The sequence below is a fragment of the Salvia hispanica genome, chromosome 5, assembly GCF_023119035.1.
Source record: "Salvia hispanica cultivar TCC Black 2014 chromosome 5, UniMelb_Shisp_WGS_1.0, whole genome shotgun sequence".
In the NCBI taxonomy this organism is placed as follows: domain Eukaryota; kingdom Viridiplantae; phylum Streptophyta; class Magnoliopsida; order Lamiales; family Lamiaceae; genus Salvia; species Salvia hispanica.
Window position 1 is genome coordinate 26,033,327 of NC_062969.1, and position 19,922 is coordinate 26,053,248.

A 19,922-nucleotide genomic window follows, 5' to 3' on the forward strand; every position below is an offset into this window, starting at 1 on the left:
AGGAAGCAATATTTAAATTGCAAAATTCAAAGTATTAATTATGGTTGAGAAAATGGTTTCAGGTCCGTCTTGGAAATTTAATAAGTGACATTTAAAAAAATAACAAAGTTAATGAATTTGAATATAATAATAAAGGTAATTTTGGGAAAATGATAATTATTTTGAATTTAAAAATGAGTGTTTAATTATTTAAAGCTGTAAAGTTAACGTTGGAGCCATTCAACTTTCAACTCTGACCTGTTCTTTGTCTTTTTAGGTAAATAAAAGTCGACCAACTTATTACGAAATTCCTACCCTTGATTTTAGGGATAATTAACTTTTAATGTCACTGTATTTTTTGCTTTATTACGCCATATTAGTTCCCAGCTCATGTTTAGTGTATTTTTCACCAAAATCACTCCTTCTGAACTAATACAAAAATAACAGGAAAACAAAGTAGATCAGTGTTCATATTTTCATGAAATTACCAGACACCCAGTTTGACTTTCTCGATTACAAGTATAACTTCATATGAATTTAACTACTTATTATCCAATTATACCGAACCCAATCACAAATTTAGAATTGTGCCAAACTTGCTTGTTTGTTAGGAGTACTTTAAAAATCTTTTTCAAAAGTGTATCCTATATAGAGCATGCTATAAATATGATTTATATTAATTATACCCACCTAAAAAGGTGATATGCATAGTTCCACAAATCACTATAATATCTGCGGCTTGTTTTTTACCAGACAAGATACTACTTACAATAGTATCATAGTCCATAGATACACTATTATACACCAAAAGTATCTCTCATCTGCTTAGTCAAATGCAAATCTCTCACATGTTTGAAGATAATATTAAAAGATATAGGAAACTGGAAACTGGAAACTGTCAAAACAAAAAAGTTACTAAAGAAATGAATTAGGAATGATTCATGCAGCCTTATAGGATGGAAAAAGCATAATGAGATTCAACAAACCATTTACCATAGAAGTTTAGAACGTTGGATCGCTCCGAGGGGAAGAGCATTTAAGGATCTTAGTTCATGTCTACTTGTTCGCAGACTATGTACAAGAGAACAGAGATGGAATTGAATGTTATCATAGTAAGATATAAAAAAAATGAATACAGAATGGTAGCACTTTGCAAAAGCTCAAACTTACAATACTTGCATCAAGTTCACTAGATGTGATCTAGGCAGCACAAATCCGGCTCTCTTCTCCTCAAACGAGTACTCTATCTCCTCATTGACTGACTTAGCCGGTGTGATGGCCATTTGCAGTGTTGCCGATGGTAGGGGCTTCTGCATTGGCGTCATAGCCAGATGCATTGGGATGGACAATGTTGAGGGTGTCGAGGGTACTGGGGTTGCCATCGCTTGAGGCATTCTGTTCTCTACTTCGGCTGCTGAAATCATCTTAGAAGGAGTGCTGAATGGTGTGCTGTTGTTACTTGTGAGCATCTTTGGCCTCATGTCATTGTGTTTCTGGTTCAGGTCACCTAAAATATTTGTGGCATTCGACCTTGATGAGTCTGTGGAAGAAATGGGAGAGAAAGGCTTTCGAGTCATGGATGACTCTATTTCTCGACCATTTAGCAAGTTGAGAGAGTGCTGGCTTGCAGGAAGACCAGCCAAGTCCAAACCTCTCCTCCCTGAAATCAAGACACGGTAAACTCAATAAGAAATTTGAAGCAAAACATGTGGTTATAAGCAAATAATACATAGACAGAGATGTCTCAAACTAGTATATTCTGACACCATGTCTCAAATTGTCTCAAATTGTCTCAAACTAAATATAAATTTTGCTATTCTGTATTCAGTAGTAGTAACAAGAGTCAAATAAAATCTTTTCTGTGACTATACCAAACCATGGCAACTTGTGGCTAAACACTTGAATAGCAGAGAAACAAATAACCAGGATATCGGAAAAAAATTTACCAGTAGAGAGAGTTTGAAATCCGTCCTCCTTAAGAGAGTCATTAGTTACACGTTCACTCTTTTTGGCATTGCGAGTAACAGGAGTAGCCTTTGCTGGAGGAGGCATATCATGCCTAGGAGTCTGCAGCATATTTCCACCAAGAGAAAGTCTTCTGCTCGTCGCAGCACCACCACATGACAATCTAGCGCCTTTCTTTGCACTCTGGTTCTTCATAGGACTTGGTTTGGAACCATAAAGAGCCTCCTGCTCAGTAAGTAACTGCCCGTGAAGTTTCTTCTGTTCCTGTTGTTATAGCAAATAATACATATACAGAGATGTAACAAGGGCTAGAGAAAGAGAACGAATCATAACCACAATCACAGTTTTAGTTATTATCAATAGAAAAGCTCTATACCCTCTGCCTTTTGCGCTCTAATTCTTTTTCTTGCCGCAAAGTCATGTAATCTTCAAGCATAGAAAGCAGGCGAACCTAGACATAGAAGAGATGAATGAAAATAATGTATGCTTAATCTCAAAGTATTAATGAAAATAATGTTTGCTATGCTAGCACTTACACCATCATAGGTAAAATAGACTCCGTTCTCTTTTTCCCATGCAGTAATCTTTGAAGCCAATGTCTCCACCATTGCTATATAAACGATCAAAGAAATGTCAAAGTCTCATACATGAATATATTTCAAAGTGATTCACCAATCAACTATAATAGTCCCCAACAAAATTCCCACCATACCAGGTAGTTTGTTGACTAGAACACGAGCTTTTTCAGCACGTTTCAGAATAAGATGGGCACCTCTCACAGCACTATAGCGATTGTCATCCTACAAAAAATAAGGGGTGGCATTATAAGCAATCAAGCATTAGAACTCAAGAAGTAATCAGTAGGATGTTCTACAGGAGTCTAACCCTATTATACTCCTCAAGCCAGCTCTCCTCATCACATGCAGCCATCCACTTCTCAACCCTTTCAAGAATGTCTTTCCTGTTTAGAGCCTCTTCTCTAACTTTAGATATTTGGAGCTCAATTTGTTCCAGAACACAAGAGGCATCAATGGCTCCTGTTATTGATCAGAAAAGATAGATTCAACAGCTCCTCCTAATGAGAAAGAAGAACTGAAGGAAAAAAATGATTGTTAAGTTTAAGACATAGTACCAGATTCAACAGCTTCTATAGCCAAATCTACTGGATTATCTGAGTCTGGAATTAAATGTGTTTTCCTACAAATATCTTCAAGCTCTCCCCTCTTTTTAAAAACAAGCTCCTTCATTTTGCTTACTTTTAGCTCCTCCAGTCGTGAAACTTCAGCCTTGACCTGAATGATAGATTTTTGTGGAGATTTTAAAACCAGTTTGCATGTTGGAAACTTCAACTTCCAAATTCAAGCAAGATGTAACACATAGTATGAAAGAACATATCTCACAAACAAAAATCTTTAACTCACATAGTTGATAAAGTCGGCAGAAAGCATGCCAGGCTCTGTTATTTCATCTTCTGAAGCAGCAATATTACAGGTAACTTTCTGAAAAATCTGTTGCTCTTCAATTGGTGTATCCATCAAGTTCCAAAGCTCGAGTAACGAAGATGCTAGATCTCGTAACTGAATAGCATTTTGCAGTTAACAACTCGCTAACTTACAGGGAAATTATAGTACTAAAGAAAATCCTAATAGATCATGATATACCTGCTGCATTCTCTGTATTTTAACCTCCTGCATTCTTTGCATAGCAGTCCTCAATTGTTCAATGGTACCATTGCTGATGTCTTTTGAACCTTCAGGTTCCCCTAGACTTGGATGAATCTCACTGACAGTTTGCTTAAAATCCAAACCAAGCACTGAGCAGCCCAGGTACAAATAATTCAGGCGTTCATGAACATGCTTCAGACGTTCACACTGCAAGCAATCCAGGGCGTCACAAAACAATGGCAAGATAAGGATATGATATCTTGAGAAAATCCAAACCAAGCACCGTGCAACCAGTGTAAATAAAATTTAGGTGCTCTAGAACCTGCTTCAGATATTCTCATTGCATCTAGGGAGAATGTCAGGAAACATGAAAAAATCTTTTAAAATTAGTTTCATGAGTCTACCTTTTCATTTTGGAGTTCCTGCAGTTCAATATGCAACTCTTCAAGCTTTCTCAATGATAAATCAGTTTCATTCACTGCCACATCCTTCGAAGCATAACCTCCACCATATATTTCATTCTTGATACTCTGTATCTCACCATTCACCTCTATAAATTGGTTTTTCCTATCAGATTTCCTCTTTCTCATCTCTTCTATTTGTGGAAGTATTGCTCTCAGCTCAGCTTTCAAGCTTCCAGTGCTTTTATCAGACTATATGAAGAAAGATCATCCATTAAGGTAAAAAAAGAAAATTGAACTCTTTTGATGAATTAAAGATCTTTCTTTAGCAGCTAATTTGTCAAATCATATTTGACCCCATTGTCCTTATGAGTTTTCAGCATTATATGACCTCCCTACCACAACAACTTTGCTTCAAATGCGATGTGCGTTTGTATATGAAATCAATGATTAGTCTCGTCACTGAACAATGTGTTTGTATACCACAACAACTTATATAAACGCCTTCCAACTTTTTAAAACTTTCATATGGATTAAGAAATTATCATCACTGAACAATGATTAGTCTCGTCACTTGTATACGAAATCAATTTTGAGTTGGTACACTAAATAAGAAACACATCACTATTTAATAAGAAAACAAACACATCTATAAGCTTACCTGTCTTATGTGTACGGGAGGCTCACCTATGGAAGAGCAGATGGCAGCAAGCTCGGCCTCAGCATCAGCAATTGCTTGCCTCAGTTGAGCCCTACACTTGTTTGCCTGATCTACTTTTCTCCTGTACACCTCTAAACATTCTCGTTCTATCTCAAGCAACATTCTGTCTTTTTCAGTATTAGATTCCCCAACCTCCTCCCATATTATCTGACAGAAATAAGGAAGTTGGCACATGAACAATAGTAACAATTGATTTCTATTATATGAACAAGAAAATAATATGGCAAAGAATAGATGGAAAAAAGAAGATTGTCGAAAATGTAATCGGTAAAGTACCATAAGTTTATCTACCTGCAATTCATTCAGAAGAGTACCACATGTTGTTTCCGTTAGGGTAAGCATCTTGTTTTCACCTTCTGACATTTGAATCAAACTGCACCTGCAGATAGTAGCCAACCAGTAAAACACTGGCAAAATGAAATCATTCTATCTAACTATCACATTTTGAGTAGTTGTCGAACCTCCAACGCCAGCCCAGCTTACATAGGTCAAAAGGAAAGAGAATAATTCAAAAAAAGGATACACAGCGGTTCCAACAAACTACAAACAAACTTCTACTAATACCTAATGCCAAATCAAATTATGTCAATGTCTATGAATCGATTGAGCTACCAACCTACAATTCTCATGCCACCAGTATCGACGTTCATTACGAGTGATAACGAAGTAACATAGAATTATCCTAATTAACCAAGCAACAGATTTCCGAAATGAATTGAGAAGCTCAGTTCATCATAACTCCCCAGAAACTCATTTCATACGAAGAAAAAAACAAATTCCAGCACCGAATTTTAGTGAATCAATCAACAGAAGAAAGCACACAAAGGAGATGGAAGGAGGTTTAAGTTAAATCTGAGAGCGTACCAGGAAAAATAACCCAAAATCGATGAGAATACTTCCAATCGCAACAATTCTGTTGCAGTGGTGAAGATCTAGGACTTAATCCTGAGAAGATGGTGATGTATTTAAAATTCAGGGAGTGAAGAGTGAAAGCCAGAGAAAAATAAAAGATGGGGAATTGGGTATTGAAAATTTCGACCGTTGAATGTGTGAGAGGAAATGATATGAACGATGACAGAGCACATTTTTTCAAATTTCGAAATTAATAAAGATTATGTGAGTTAAATAGTTCGGGTATTGAGCCACTGACTGTGACCAAGAGTAAGTGACAGGCGGGTTCATCATGGGACACGTGTTGACCCCTGCTTGTGATCCGACATTTAGGCTGCCTAATGTTATTGCATGTTGATTCCATGAATTTTTTACCCCAATGATTAATCATTGTGTTGTTATATATTTCGATATAATTTATTTTATAATTTCAATACTACTGTGTAGTTAACTCGATCAGATTGTCTTAGCCCTTGTGAAATCAATCTCCAAGCAAACTTAGTCATTTATAAACTAAATTATGTTTTTAGTATTTGGTCAATTTATTCGACGAAACATGAATAATACATATTGAGTGAAGAGTATTTTAGGTAGAGGTTATTTCTAAACAAAATATAGTAGTAGTAGAATTTAACTTAAGTAATTGGTAAATTTTGTACTAATATTTAATTTTAAATAAGTTACCTAGTTTAGATCAAATTTATGATTTTCCTAAAATTGGAATAATTGGCCAAAATTGTTTAAATTAAATTGGTTTGAATAACATATTCGGGCAAAAAACTACATCAAATTCCCAATAGACTGGGGACACACTAAGTCTAACCCCATTCACCAAATTCCTTTTTTCTCTTTCTTTTATTTCTATCCTTTGTATTTTCTTTTCCCTTTTTAATTTTCATGTCTACTAGTACTAATTTATTACCGTTATTCAATTTTCTTTTATCAAATGTTACTATTTGTGGCCATTTTTCCACAAAAATTAGTTTCGAAATCTAACTCTCAATTTTCACTTTTGTCATTTTAATCACAATCATTTCTCTAAACTCACAATTCTTAATCTTGCACTTTTTCATCTTCATCATTCCAAAAAATCTCGTTTTCTGTAATATGAGTGGCTTTTCAAATTGATTATATCCCTCTAGTCGAATTCGGCTACACAAATTTAAGTTTTCTTTCTCAAAATTATGATGCAGCACGTACGTTTGAATCAGCCAAACTTCTCTTGACCAAATATGGTTAAAATTAATTACATATTAAAACTTTTATTATATAAAAACTAAGGCTAAACTAGAGTAATATAATTAGATTGGGAGCCTACATTATGTCTCATATTTATAGAATTTATTGTATATATATAGTAAGTAAGGTTAAATTAGGAAATCAATGAAAGCCCTTAAAAATAAAAAATAAAATCCTACAACTTAAATTTTATATAATTTTCTCAATTTAAATGATTTTTTTACAATCATATAGCAAATTAAAGAAAATTTTACGTGGATTCTAAAAAATCTCAATTGCAAACGTTTTGATGAAAAAATGGCCCAAAAATATATTTTCAATATTTATATATCGACTTCAATAATTTTCTTCGTTGCATTACTTTGATGCCCTTAGTCAATGTTTTAATGGCGAAAAATTGCAATGTTTAAGTGTGTTTTTTGAATTTGCAAGCAGTTTTATTTTAATATCCTAAGTCCAGTACATGTAATGACCTAAGTACATTGTATGCAATGCCAATAAAATTTGCGAATTTTTATTACAATTATCAATTGAACTATTTTACCACTTAATGCCCTATTTACATTGTATTACGGCCAAGCGAAAACTCTAGAGCTCCACAATCCATTTTTTTATCTAAGGATTCATAATTATCATTAATTTAATCTAATTAGGATTATTTTAACCCTACGCTAAGTACTAATATATATTTTAATCCGCATATACAAAATAGAATAGTTAACTTTCTCAAGAGAGTAGCGAACGAATAAAATTAAAAGATATGTATAGGAGTATTAGGCATTACAATTTCATAGAAAACGTTAATGCATTCAACCAAATAATTCATTATATATACGAGTAGTAGTGAAAAGCAAATGGCAATAGAAATATATGGCCCATATAATATGGGTTATTTAGTGAACTTTTCTCAAACTAAAGAAGAAGAAATATTTCCACTTTAGTTTCTGTATATTGACGATGATAGAAAAACGTACAATGATCAAAAAGGAGAGAAAAACAAAAAACATATGGAGTAGATGTTAACAGGAAATTAAAGAAAAGAAATCCACGTGTAAGAATGATGAGCAAAGAAAGATGTAGTTGAGAATGAATTATTAGTAAACTCAAAGTCCCGATTTGTAGGTAACACCTGTGTCTTTAATCCATTTGTCCTTATTGACAAATTTATCAACCGTAAACTTGTTCACTTGTTTTGCATCAAGGTTGAGCTTCAAACCCTTCCAATTAACCCTCTTCTTGGTGACGGCTCCCGGCCCCCAGTTTCCGTACTCGGCATAGAAGATGGTATCGGGGGCCGAGGTGCCAACCCACGGGAGCCACCCTTTCGGGTCGATGAAGCCTTCCATCTTATTCTGCAAGAAAACGGTCGTGGAATAATTTTTCCACGGCCGGCCTAAGAAGTTGTTGACCCCAGAGAGGTTGGCCGCGGGCCTAATGATGCAGTTTTGGATGGATATGCCCGTGTTTTGGTTGGGGTCGATCTTGCCCTGCGCGGTGATGGTGTTTTGTTGGCCTTGCATGGGTAACTTTGGCATAATGTTGCAGTTTTGAATCACAACCGCGGAGTTTCCGAATATGAAGTCCACAGTGCCGTAGATGTCGCATTCGCGGTAGAATTGGCGGTTCGAGTGCGGGTAGAGCGTGTCTTGGAACGCATCCATTTTGCAGCGATAGAAGACCGATTGGTCGGCCGTCGACATCAGGGCCACGGCTTGATGCTTGTTTGCCCCGGCCGTGTTCACGAACCCCATGTCTCGTGCGATGAATCCTTTCCCGGTCACAGCTATATAAAAAATATTAATTAATTAGTTTAAAACGAACCAGACCTATTTTTAATAGATGAATGAATATAAATTTAAAAGCCGTGCGTGTGCAGTACCAAAGGTGGCCGTCTGAAAAGTAGGAGTTCCATCGATAAAATTGAGGCCGCCGGAGACAATAGTAGCATCCTTGCCATCACCAACCATCATAACATTCCACATCTTCTTCTCGATCTTCACATTCTCAACATAAACACCCTTCTTCACGTATATAACAAACCTCTTCTTACTCTTCTCCGGCACCTTCTTCAGCGCCGCCGCGATCGTCTTGTGGTCCCCGCTCCCGTCTTTAGCCACCACCGCGTCGAACTTCAATTTCGCGCTTGGCGTCTGAAGCAGCCTCCGGTCCCTAAAAGACAGCCACTCCCCGGGGGAGGCGCTCATGAGGCGGCGCCTCCCTATGCCGCCGAGCGCGTCGATGGATTCCTCGGCGGCGGTGAGGAAGGCCAGGGTGTTGCTGGTGAACTCCGTGGAGTTCCTGAGATGCTTCTCCGCGAGGGAGCTGAGCACATCGGAGGAGGCGCTGAGCTCGTCTATGCACGTCTGCTGATACGTCCCCGCGGAGCTCAGCCACGTGCGGAGGTCGTGGAGCCCGGCGGCGGCGGAGATGGAGTCGTTGAGGTGGTCGAGCGCCAGGACGAAGAGCTCGTGGCAGCAGTCGACGGCGGCGAGGGTTTTTTTGTCGGTGATGTTGAGGGACTTCACCGCGTCGTCGAGGAAGGCGGTGGAGGCTTTGGAGAGCTCGTCGATGGAGACTTGGAGGGAGAGTTTGTAGAGGTCTTGAGGGGTGACGTTGCGGGATTTCACGAGAGGGGAGAGGCTGGTGTAGCAGGAGTCTGGGTAGAGTGTGGTGGCGCAGGAGGCCTTGAGGGAGGTGGACACGGTGGGGGACTTCTTGCTTCCGTTGTCTCGGGTTTGAGTGACGCTGACGGCGGTGGCCACCACGACGGCCACGAGGACCATGCTGGATAGGGCGATGATGGTGATGCGTCGCCGCGTTTTGCGACGCGCCACCAGCCTTTCTTGCTCGGCCTCGTTCAGCTTGCCGTAGGGGTTGAGGCTGGCCATGCTTTGTTTTTCTTTTTTCTTTTTTTTTTTGTTTTTATGGGAATGAATGAATGGTTGAAGCCAATGTTTATTATATATACACTTCACTTGAACAATTTTGGCATTGAAGAACGCGGAGAGTTATATTACGTGCGAGGCACCATTTTTTAAAGGGGAAGTGGTGCTCTCGTGTTATAATGTGAAGGAATGTTTGTTTATTGATTTAATAAATATTAAGTGTAAGGTCAAGGGGGTTGAAGTGGATTTATTAATTATTCTGTGAGGGGACCACGTCTTTAACTTGAGAAGATGCAATGTGTTGGGGTATCACAAATTCTCTTTTTTATTCTGAAATTATATGCTCTATTTTTTTGTTACATTCGCTCTCATTAAATGTAAGACAAGAGAAACATCCAACGTAAATTTTGTTTATTGTAATTTGTAATAGCTTCAAAAGTCAAAACCATATCGAATAGACAAAACACAATTGAATAGTTAGTCGCAATATATATAATCAAGATAAAAATAGTTAATGAATTCCAAACTTAAGACCTTTCCCTGTTTTGTCTTTGATAATGTATACTCCAAAGCTAATCTAGAATATTTCGAATTCTTCGTCTCACTTTTTATTCCCGCTCAATTTTATTTCGATATGATGTTTTTAGGGATATACCCCAATAGGGTTTACATTTTTTTTCTTTCAAAATATAGGACTCAATAGGTTGCCCTAATGGATTAGAACCAATACTTCAAGATTAGCTAATTAGTATGGGGCTATGAGGCCAATAGATAAAAAGATGATTAATTTGTACATTACTGTTTGGTGCATAAAAAAAATTAAATAAAATAAAAACAATGAATGATTTGGTATATTAGATTATTTGATATATTAAATTGTAAACTGACATTTTGCCCTAAATTTTTTTAATATATTTATTAAAATTTATTAAATTGTAAACTTACTCGTCGAGTAATGTTAAAAATTTAAGAGGAAGCCAAAACACCTGAAAATGAGCTAATGGGTCAACTTTATACACCGTCCTTAGAGCATCTATAATAGTGGATTAGCGCGTGGACTATCGAGTCTTGGACCGTATTGAGCTGGTCCGCCCAGCCCAATTCAGCCCAACAATCAATCTTCTCCAGCAGAAACACAAAATTTAAAAATCCCTCGGTTTATCGTATTTCAAGTGAAATTCCGCATAAATTTCCATTACCATAATTCTGAAGAATAATCTCCAAGTTAATTAATGGCTATTCAAGGGCTTTCAGTGTTGTTGATCACGCCCATTTCTTCAGCTGCAAAACACTTTGAAGAACAGGGGTTGAATTTCAATCCACCGAATACCTTTTTGGGCGCCAAGCTATCGACTCAGCTGTCAAATTTAAGTCTCGTTGCTTCGAAACGACGTAGTTACGCTGTCGCCACCATCTCCTTCAGTTTGCCCAACACGTAATACTCAGTTTATCGTATGAAAAACCATTATTCTGTTCCGTATTAAAAGCAAATTTGATGTGTTATTTTGGTTTTTGCAGAAAGACAGAGGGGCTTAATACTGATAAGAAGGCCAAGTAAGATTTTTTTTATGTTTCTTTTTTGTTAGATTCCCCTTTTCTTGTTGCAATAAAATAACTTGTGCGAATTAGTATATTTTAATGTGGCTGTGGGCATTCTTGTGATTCTGTTGCCCTCCCCCAACAATGGTGATTGCAGATGGTCAGCAAGGTCGATTAAATCGTTTGCTATGGGGGAATTGGAGGCGCGGAAACTTAAATATCCGAATACTGGGACGGAGGCTCTACTCATGGGCATTCTGGTTGAAGGTCTGCCTGCTATTGTTTAGGATGAAATGAAATAAACATATTGCAGCTCTATTCCAGTTCTTTAAAGCTTATATTTGTGTTCAAATCTGAATTTTTGTTGCTAAAATATGCTTTGCTCTTAGGTTGTTTCATATTCATACCAAATACTATAAATTTTCTCAGGAATGCGGATATGGAAAAGAATCTTATTTTGTTTATAAAGCTGGTAACTGTTTGAATCCTTGAGAACTGCTCACTCAACAAAGCCTTTTATTAGTTTAGAGCCAAATTAACATATGTGCTGAATGTAGATCATGATGCTCAAGTTTGATCCTGCAGGGACCAGTTTGGCAGCAAAGTTTTTGAGGGAGAATGGTATTACACTCTTTAAGGTGCGAGACGAAATTGTACGATTGATAGGGAAATCAGACATGTATTTTTTCAGTCCTGAGCATCCCCCGTTGCCTGAACCAGCCCAAAAGGCTCTTGACTGGGCAGTTGAGGAGAAGCTGAAGTCAGGTACTAGTACCAATTTTCTTCATGGACTGTATCATTTATAAGTTTGTCTTTGAATAGTGGACTTCTTTCATATCCTTATCTCATCGTCGCAGTCAAATATCTATGTTTTTTCAATTTCATTCCTGATTTGTTCTTCACCACATTTATGTAGGGCTATTTTTCCACAGAAACTTGAGTAGAAGATATTATATATTGATCTTCTTATCTTTCTTATTGATGTACTTTTTGAATACTAGTGCTCGAAATTTGGAGTTTTTTTAGGGGAATAAACAAATACTGTACCTGATAGTAATGATTCAAAGTACTTGTCAGGTTTACCAAGCATCTATATGTGATTGAATCCCAGTTCGGTCCCAAACCCATCAACCAATCACCCCTTAATGTGTTTAAGTGGAAAAACTCTGCATGGTGGCTTACATAATAATTTATCGTTTCCACATTTGGCTCATTTTGTAACGTAGTGCTGCAATGGAGTATTTGGCCTCTTATTAGTGAATATCTTGAGGCATGGGAAAGGGTTTGTGGTGCAAGCTCACTTTGATCATCAATTAGATGAAATGTTAGTGAACTATACCAAGTTGAATGTTAAAAGAGCATCCTCTAACTTGAAGTACTGTTGACAACAACAACCAATAGTTCATTTGAGTCTTTATTTGATCACTAAAAATGGTTCCTAGTATTCCTACCAACTAATCAACATTGAATCTGTATTTAATTGTATGTGCTTGTCAAAATAATGTCATACGTGTTATGCAATGCATAGTCTTCGTTCATAATGCTGTCGTATTCATGCTTTCTTTTTTTATCACATCATTGTAGAAATTCATATATACTACCATTTCTCTGCTGTGTATTATTGTCTGAATTTATTTTCTTCTCTTTAAATAAAAGGAAATACTGTATACTAGTATAATTTTATATTTTGTTGTCCTTTGAGAAGCCAAGGCCTACAGGGTTTTGGTTTTTTGTCTTCCTATAAAAACCAAAAAGAGAAAGAAAAAGTAACTTTTTTTTGTTGAAAAGAAGAAATTGCAAAAACCAAAAAAAAATGCATCGAACTGTAAGTATATCTTAGTGCATAGAGTTTTCTTTTACGAAGAGAGAAATCCTCCCACAGCACTAGAAGAGGAAAACATTAGCAAATGAAATGAATATAATAACCTTTGAAATTTTCTGAGTAAATCCTCTCACAATTCCAAAAGGAGCAGATGACCTGATATCCAAATTGCTCTTAGGTCTGCAAATTTGATGAAGAATTTGGATTTGGATGTAACCCAGAATCGGCTAAATGAACCCTAAAAACCTGATATCTGTTTATGTCACACATGAAACTGACTCGCACAAGAAGAAAGAAGAAACTTCTACCTGAGGTAAAAAATAAATATAAAGCACAAGTTAGGCATCTCCTTACGATGGAGAATCACAGAAGAAGAAAGGTTGATGAATTGGAGCTTGGATTGGGGATAGTTTTTAGACAGAAACTTTGAGAGAATGTTTTGGCAAATTTTGATATTCTGTCATTTGATTAGTACATATCCTGAATTCATTGAAACCAAAACTGGAACTAATCGTTTCCCCTCATTTTGTGGAACTAAAAGAGAGCCTGAAAATGGCTGCATTTTTTCAATCACATGCCAAGTAAGAGGAAGGTGATATGGAAACTGATGAATTTGGGCCTTCAACACAGCATTGGTCCAGCTTGAATTGGAGTGCTGTAATCCACTGACTATAAAAACTCCTCCTCCCCATTGATCTAGAAGAACAAGGCCATCTCATTAAATATTTGTGGAAGCAATTTATGTGGGTGCTACTTGGCTCAAAAGGCACTATTTATATTATATAATGATTTCTCTTTTACTTCTAGTTAGATTTACAACAAAACCTAGAAAAGGTTATTAGTTGTCTAATTAGAGTACCTCTACAGGATAGACTCATTAGAAATTTATTCCATCAGGATGCAGATACCCAACTAGCTTAGCTCTTTTTCATATTCATTATAAAATAATATCACCCAATTCTCTCGATCCAGAGCTGCTGATTTATCAATCCTGACCCATATTCATCCCTCAGGTACTAAGTTTGGGTTACACATGGAATTAAATAGGGGTTGTTTAGATGTCATAGAAGCCTCGTGTAGACTTGGAGTCAGTAGTTGAAATGTACTACTGTTGATTTATGGATTTTGTTTTAAAGACATAGTGGAGTAATTTGCAATCCAGTATTTTTCGAGTTTAGCTGCATTTCCTGGTTTGAAAATATATACAACTCTTTCACACTTAGGGGTGAGAAACTTGTTTCTCTCTCTCTCTCTCCCCCCTCCCATGTTTTCTCTGTTCAATGTTTACTACATAAACACATGTTTGTATAATTGAAATTGGCTTGGTTTAATAATTTGTTGTCTTGATAATATTAATGTTAGACACTAAGGGCGCATTTACTTTTAGTGACAAGATCAATTGATAAAACTCATCCATTCCAATCCACTGTTTACTTTGATGGATTGATTAGTCTTAAGCTTGTTTGACTATTATATCATTTGAATACTTAATCCTATATTTTATCAATCTATCCTATCATTCAAAGCAAACATGTTTACTTTGGGTTATAATATGGATGGATAAAAATAATCCATGCTAATGTACCATTTACTTTTATAGATTGATTAATTTTGAACTTGTTTGGCCATCTTATCCTTCAATACTCAATCATTTGTTACATAATCTATCATATTACTCAAAAAAATGGCCTCTAAGGTTATGCTGATTCCAACCTTGCTCTTATGTGTATCAATTATGCCAAGTATTGATTAAAACCCAATCTCAATCTTGAATAGTTCGTGCAAATGCTATGAGAAGGCAATGCGGTATAGTTAACTTTCACTTTTGCTATATTCATTGGTTATAACTAAAATTAGTTGAATATGCAGGCGAAAGCGGTGAAATAACAGTGACACATATACTTCTGGGAATTTGGTCACAAAAAGAGTCTGCAGGCTATAAGATATTGGCTGGATTTGGTTTTGATGATACGAAGGCTGCAGAACTAGCTAAAAATGTAGGCTAAGAGTAATATTTGAATATCACAAAATAACTCCCCGTCACTTCAGTTTCGTTCACTAAAGCTGATCTCATTTACATGCATGCAGATGGATAAGGATACAATTTCGAGCTCCAAGTGACCTCTTTAATTCGTCTGAGAATCTTGAAACATTCATTCAGGTAAATTTGAAAGGGATATGGTTCTTAGCTGAATGACATCGATTTATCGGCTAATTTAAACAGGAATAGTGCTTATGAATTTTGATTTTCCCAATAGACACTTGCAAACATTAGATGTCACCATTGATAGACCCGTCTGCAATATGAATTTGTATCTGTAGCTGTATGACGGATAGTCATGTTTTCGCTTTGGTGGGTGTATTTTGCTATAGGAAGCTGAAAAGATTAACATTTTATTCAGGTATAAATGAAGGCATCGTTCAATTCATTCATCAACTGTTTGTTGCTAGTTTAAGTGTCTTGTAACCTTTCTTCCCCATTGTATACATGAAAATTAGATGAGAATGACATTCATTACCCTTCACAATGGTGCATGTGAATTAATTTGTTAGTTGCCAAATAGCTATATGATCTCTTAGTTTCTTGTTTTTGAAATATACTAATGGCTATTGCTTGGATGATGCTTGCTTTCGAACTGAATGAACGTAGACTGTTTGAGTGTTCTCCGTATTCTAGCTTTGATAATTTTCTAAATCCATTACTCCTTTTGTCCCATCTTAATCAAAATGTTTTATTTGGCACAAGAAAATAAATAAATAAAAGTTATTTAGTGAATTAAATGGGATGATCATAAAGTATAGATAAGAGAGAATAAAGTTGAAAAAGAATAAAATGTAGAGATTAAGATAAAATAAAGTAATGAGATAAGAAAGAATGAAATATAAGAGAATAATGTACTATAGAAAAATAAACGTTAATACTTTCATAAAAAATTCTCATTTTGCTATAAAAAATAGTTTCAATGTCCAAAATGTTTATCTTTCTTATTTTACCTACTTTTACTCCCTAGCTTTATCATGTTTATCCACTTTTTCTTTATTTTACTTTACCTATTTTTTCTCATTCTCTCTTACTTCACTAATTTCACATTAAAATCCGTCTCGTCCACAAATAAGACTATATTTTATAGAAGAAGGGGGGAGTATTTTTGTCAAAAGGAAATGGTCATTTAACTTTGTAGAACAGAATAAACTCAACTAAATTGAGATGGAAAAATTAGAGTTTTAACAATTAAATTTGTGAAAATGAGACATCCTCTAACGGGAGAATTTGAGCAATAATTACAAGGGAGATTTAATGATAAGATCTACGGTAATGATTGGGTGTGTGAATCTTGTGATCCAATAGGGATGTCCACGGCATAAGATGGTGGTACCTCACCTAATAAAGGGCTGCTCTCTTCCCCTTTCCAACATAACGATAATCCAATTTCCACTGTCGTAAACGAAAACCCACCCACTGCACAAAACAGATTAAATTAATCAACAAATTTCAAAGATGAAGGATGAATTCCAGTTCAACATAAAATTGAAGAGAAAAACGCAGTAGAGAGAGGAATTACCTAAGAAAATGAGGAAGAGAATATCAGAGGTGGTCAAGAATCCGTTGAAAGCGTAAACAATGAGCAAGATGAGAATAAGTAAAGTTGCAAAAACACCCACCACAAATTGAGGAATAGAAGCCGCCTGTCTCATCTTTCTAACCTTCTTCCGGAATATGTTGCCTCCTCACCTACAATTTAAATACTAGTAGTACTATCATATTTTTAACAAAGCAACAATAATAGTGTATTAATGAGGAGTTGTCACTGTCTCACTGTCACGTTTTTCATTTTCAAACACTACACATGATATACGTGTAATATTATAATCCCGTCCCGTTACATTAATTAACATAATCTCGATATGACCAAATTTATTTAAATTTATGTTTAATTACTGAGCTATTGATCCGTTATATCAAAAAAATGTCAAAATTTTGGTATTTTCACGGATTCAAATTGCAAAAATTATGAGTTTGTAGTTAATTTCCTACAAATTCAATTTCAATTTTAGAAAAAACTAAATTCGTAGAAAATTTACTACTAAAAATTTAAATTTATGGTAATTTTTGGCCCAGTTTTAAATATATGAAAATACTAAATTTTTAGGCTAATGATTTTGATTATGTATGGAAGGTTTGGTTCTCGTCCGTTTAGGGCGCTCCATCGCTGTGCCTTGTCGAGCATGGGCTGGTCTTGTTGGGCTTGATTCATGGTGCAACTGATGGAAGGGGCGAAATTGGACTCTCGTGATATGAGGGCAATGGGCCTTCATAATTTGTCAGTTTAGATATGAAAGGATTAATCGTAGAAACTGAAAAAGGTCAACACCTTTTCTTTTCTGTTTTGCCCGATCCTGCGTATTCAATTATACCTTTTTCACACGGATAACTCAATTATAGTACTAGTCCATTTGCTAATTTAATTTCGTATGAATATTCCTTATGATTTGCCCCTCAACCATCCCCAATTTACTTTATCACCTTTTTTTTATGAAAAAGGATCCCGTAATTTGGCACTGTACGGTGATGTGCACCAATATTTAAAAAATGATAAAATAAAAAGAACATGAAAAATAAGATATAAATGTCAATTTCCTTTGTTTTTGTTCGTGTGCACAACACCATACTCCATACACCATAATCATCTTTTCTCGTTTTATATAGATCTAGTTAGATTTCGTGTATGGAAAAGGTGATTTATTTATAGCCCTTTCACCTTTATTTTATTAAGAGTAAATATCAATTTTGATCTAAACATATGAACAAAATACGAATTTAATCCAAAACAGTCACTTTTTGAAAGACATGTCTATAACAAACAAAATTCTTGTCGGAACGGTCCTTCTTTGATGTATCCGTCCGTCAAAAAACTAACGGCAATGCCACTATGCAATTAGTGTTGACCGTTAGTGTTTGACGGAACCATCATAAAAAGGACTACTTCGTAGACATTTTTATTTGTTATGGACCCGTTTTTCATACAGTAATTCAAATTCGTATTTTGTTTATATATTTATGACCAAAATTGATGTTTACTCTTTAATTAATTAACGCAAAAGCGTTTTGAATGTCCCCGAAGAATTTATATAAAATTACTTGATCTATTTATTTATTGCTTTCAAGAAAAATATGGAGTATTAATTTTTACTAATCATTCATGTGTAGGGATGATTTGGGATACAGTACTGCAACGAAACTAGGGTTATTAAATCCATGGATTAAATTTGGAATTGATTTCAGAAGAGATGAAATATAAACACCGATCCATTAACAAATAATATCAGAAACAAATAGTTTTATAAAATCACAAAATATGTAGAGCGCTATAATCAATTGTAAAGTGTTAAAATCAAATCAAATCCTATTTATCATCTTGTCCGATTTGCAAAGAGGGTTTTGTTTCTGGATAGCAATCTTTCCTTCTTCCTTGAAATCAACGCCGCAGCCATGCGCCTCCGGCAGCCGATGCACGCCGCAGAAACCGGCCCCACACCGGCACGTAAACCCTAACACTCCAAGTCTCTTCTTGCACACACTGCATCTACTCCGCTGCGTCGTCGTCGAGGCTGCTGCTGCTGCTGGTTCGCTTTCATCAATCTTTAGCGATGTCAGAGAACCGCCAATTTCAGTTATCGTCTCTTTATGCGCAGTTGCGGCTTTGAGGAGGTGGCGTTTGTAGCACAGCGAGCAGAGGCCTTTGTTCTCGGCGGTGCCGAAAAAACCGCAACCGCCGGCGCAGGGGCGGGGCGTTTCGTCGGCGATCGAGGAATCCATTCGATTCGAGTAATTGTATCAATGTGGATCGATGATTCTCTTGTTTTGATGTTTGTTTAGGCTTGGAATTAATCAAAAGAGTTATCGATATATATAGAGGAGAGGAGGCTATCAATGTTTACCATGTATGGCTTCTAATTACCTTTTGGAGATGGATATGCAGTGCTAATTAGAATTTTACCATATATACTACCCAGAACTAGGATTCAGATTAACTCCAATCTATTTTAATGCCTGTATATTCGTATTATTATGATACGAGAGAATAAAATCCCTATTTTATGTAATTAATTAAGAATAATATTTTATTTATAATATACTCCTATGTTTATCGATTATGATAAAATCATATGTTGGAATTAGTAGTTTATACGTTCCAAGACATTGGAAGGATACTTTTATCTTCTCTAGGGAATATGTCATTAGTAGAGTATGTTTCCAAGTATCTATTTCCTAGGTACATTTAAGTAGTCTTCTCCTATATATAGGAGTGTATTTTGTACTCTAAAATAATTAATACAAAACAATGAAATACAATTCCTAGTTCAACATGGTATCAGAGCAGCTTTTCGATCCAAACAATCCAAAATTTTCTTTTGAACTCAGATTTTTGAAATCATCATCGTTCTACCCTTCTCAAACCTTTCAACCAAAATCCGGCAAAAGTCCGATCAAATTCAGCCTCTCCTACAGCCAAAAACAGTCAGCCAAAATCAAGTGAGCATCAAAAAATGTCCAAAACAATCGAAACAGTAAACATAGGGATCAAACTCGATGGGAGAAACTTCCCAGTTTGGTCTCGGCTTATGAAAGCAGCCATAGGAAGCCGGGAGAAGCTGGAACACATCGAGGGGGACTCACAGCCGCCTCCCGACGACCTGAAATTCAAGCAATGGCAGACCGACGATTACACAGTATACTCTTGGCTTATTCAAAATATGGAGCCAAAATTAGTGATGCAATTCGCCCAACATCAAACAGCGAAAGGATCTGTACTT

The 19,922-nt window shown here is 36.1% G+C and overlaps 4 protein-coding genes and 1 long non-coding RNA gene across 7 annotated transcripts; 1 reads left to right on the forward strand and 4 right to left on the reverse strand.

Moving 5' to 3' along the window:
• Positions 1-950: 950 nt before the first annotated feature.
• Positions 951-5,765, reverse strand: LOC125187323 (65-kDa microtubule-associated protein 3-like). The gene is made up of 13 exons (XM_048083887.1): positions 5,595-5,765; positions 5,022-5,109; positions 4,671-4,877; positions 4,013-4,261; positions 3,606-3,815; positions 3,366-3,521; positions 3,077-3,236; positions 2,830-2,981; positions 2,657-2,744; positions 2,481-2,554; positions 2,321-2,395; positions 1,926-2,208; positions 951-1,639 (listed from the first exon to the last, which is right to left on the reverse strand). Exons 2-13 carry the CDS (start codon positions 5,091-5,093, stop codon positions 1,146-1,148), a joined length of 2,220 nt encoding a protein of 739 aa, XP_047939844.1. The 5' UTR covers positions 5,094-5,109; positions 5,595-5,765; the 3' UTR covers positions 951-1,145.
• A 1,956-nt stretch (positions 5,766-7,721) lies between these two features.
• Positions 7,722-9,790, reverse strand: LOC125187708 (probable pectinesterase/pectinesterase inhibitor 46). Its single transcript, XM_048084336.1, has 2 exons — positions 8,740-9,790; positions 7,722-8,643 (listed from the first exon to the last, which is right to left on the reverse strand). Exons 1-2 carry the CDS (start codon positions 9,746-9,748, stop codon positions 7,964-7,966), a joined length of 1,689 nt encoding a protein of 562 aa, XP_047940293.1. The 5' UTR covers positions 9,749-9,790; the 3' UTR covers positions 7,722-7,963.
• A 1,121-nt stretch (positions 9,791-10,911) lies between these two features.
• LOC125187036 (ATP-dependent Clp protease ATP-binding subunit CLPT1, chloroplastic-like) lies at positions 10,912-15,539 on the forward strand. 3 transcript variants are annotated; one of them, XM_048083543.1, is made up of 7 exons: positions 10,912-11,180; positions 11,264-11,299; positions 11,442-11,551; positions 11,870-12,049; positions 14,964-15,103; positions 15,195-15,267; positions 15,509-15,539. In XM_048083543.1, exons 1-6 carry the CDS (start codon positions 10,978-10,980, stop codon positions 15,225-15,227), a joined length of 702 nt encoding a protein of 233 aa, XP_047939500.1. In that variant the 5' UTR covers positions 10,912-10,977; the 3' UTR covers positions 15,228-15,267; positions 15,509-15,539. The 3 variants fall into 3 exon arrangements, with proteins under 3 accessions (XP_047939500.1, XP_047939499.1, XP_047939501.1); XM_048083542.1 differs by having other exon boundaries at positions 15,195-15,539; XM_048083544.1 differs by having other exon boundaries at positions 10,914-11,180; positions 14,976-15,103; positions 15,195-15,539.
• Positions 15,540-16,309: 770 nt separating this feature from the next.
• On the reverse strand, positions 16,310-16,856 carry LOC125186007. Its single transcript, XR_007170346.1, has 2 exons — positions 16,670-16,856; positions 16,310-16,566 (listed from the first exon to the last, which is right to left on the reverse strand). It is a non-coding gene; the product is annotated as an uncharacterized LOC125186007 (long non-coding RNA).
• Positions 16,857-18,396: 1,540 nt separating this feature from the next.
• On the reverse strand, positions 18,397-19,056 carry LOC125185998 (zinc finger A20 and AN1 domain-containing stress-associated protein 10-like). The gene has a single exon (XM_048082296.1). The coding sequence runs from the start codon at positions 18,922-18,924 to the stop codon at positions 18,505-18,507; it is 420 nt and encodes a 139-aa protein (XP_047938253.1). The 5' UTR covers positions 18,925-19,056; the 3' UTR covers positions 18,397-18,504.
• Positions 19,057-19,922: the final 866 nt, after the last annotated feature.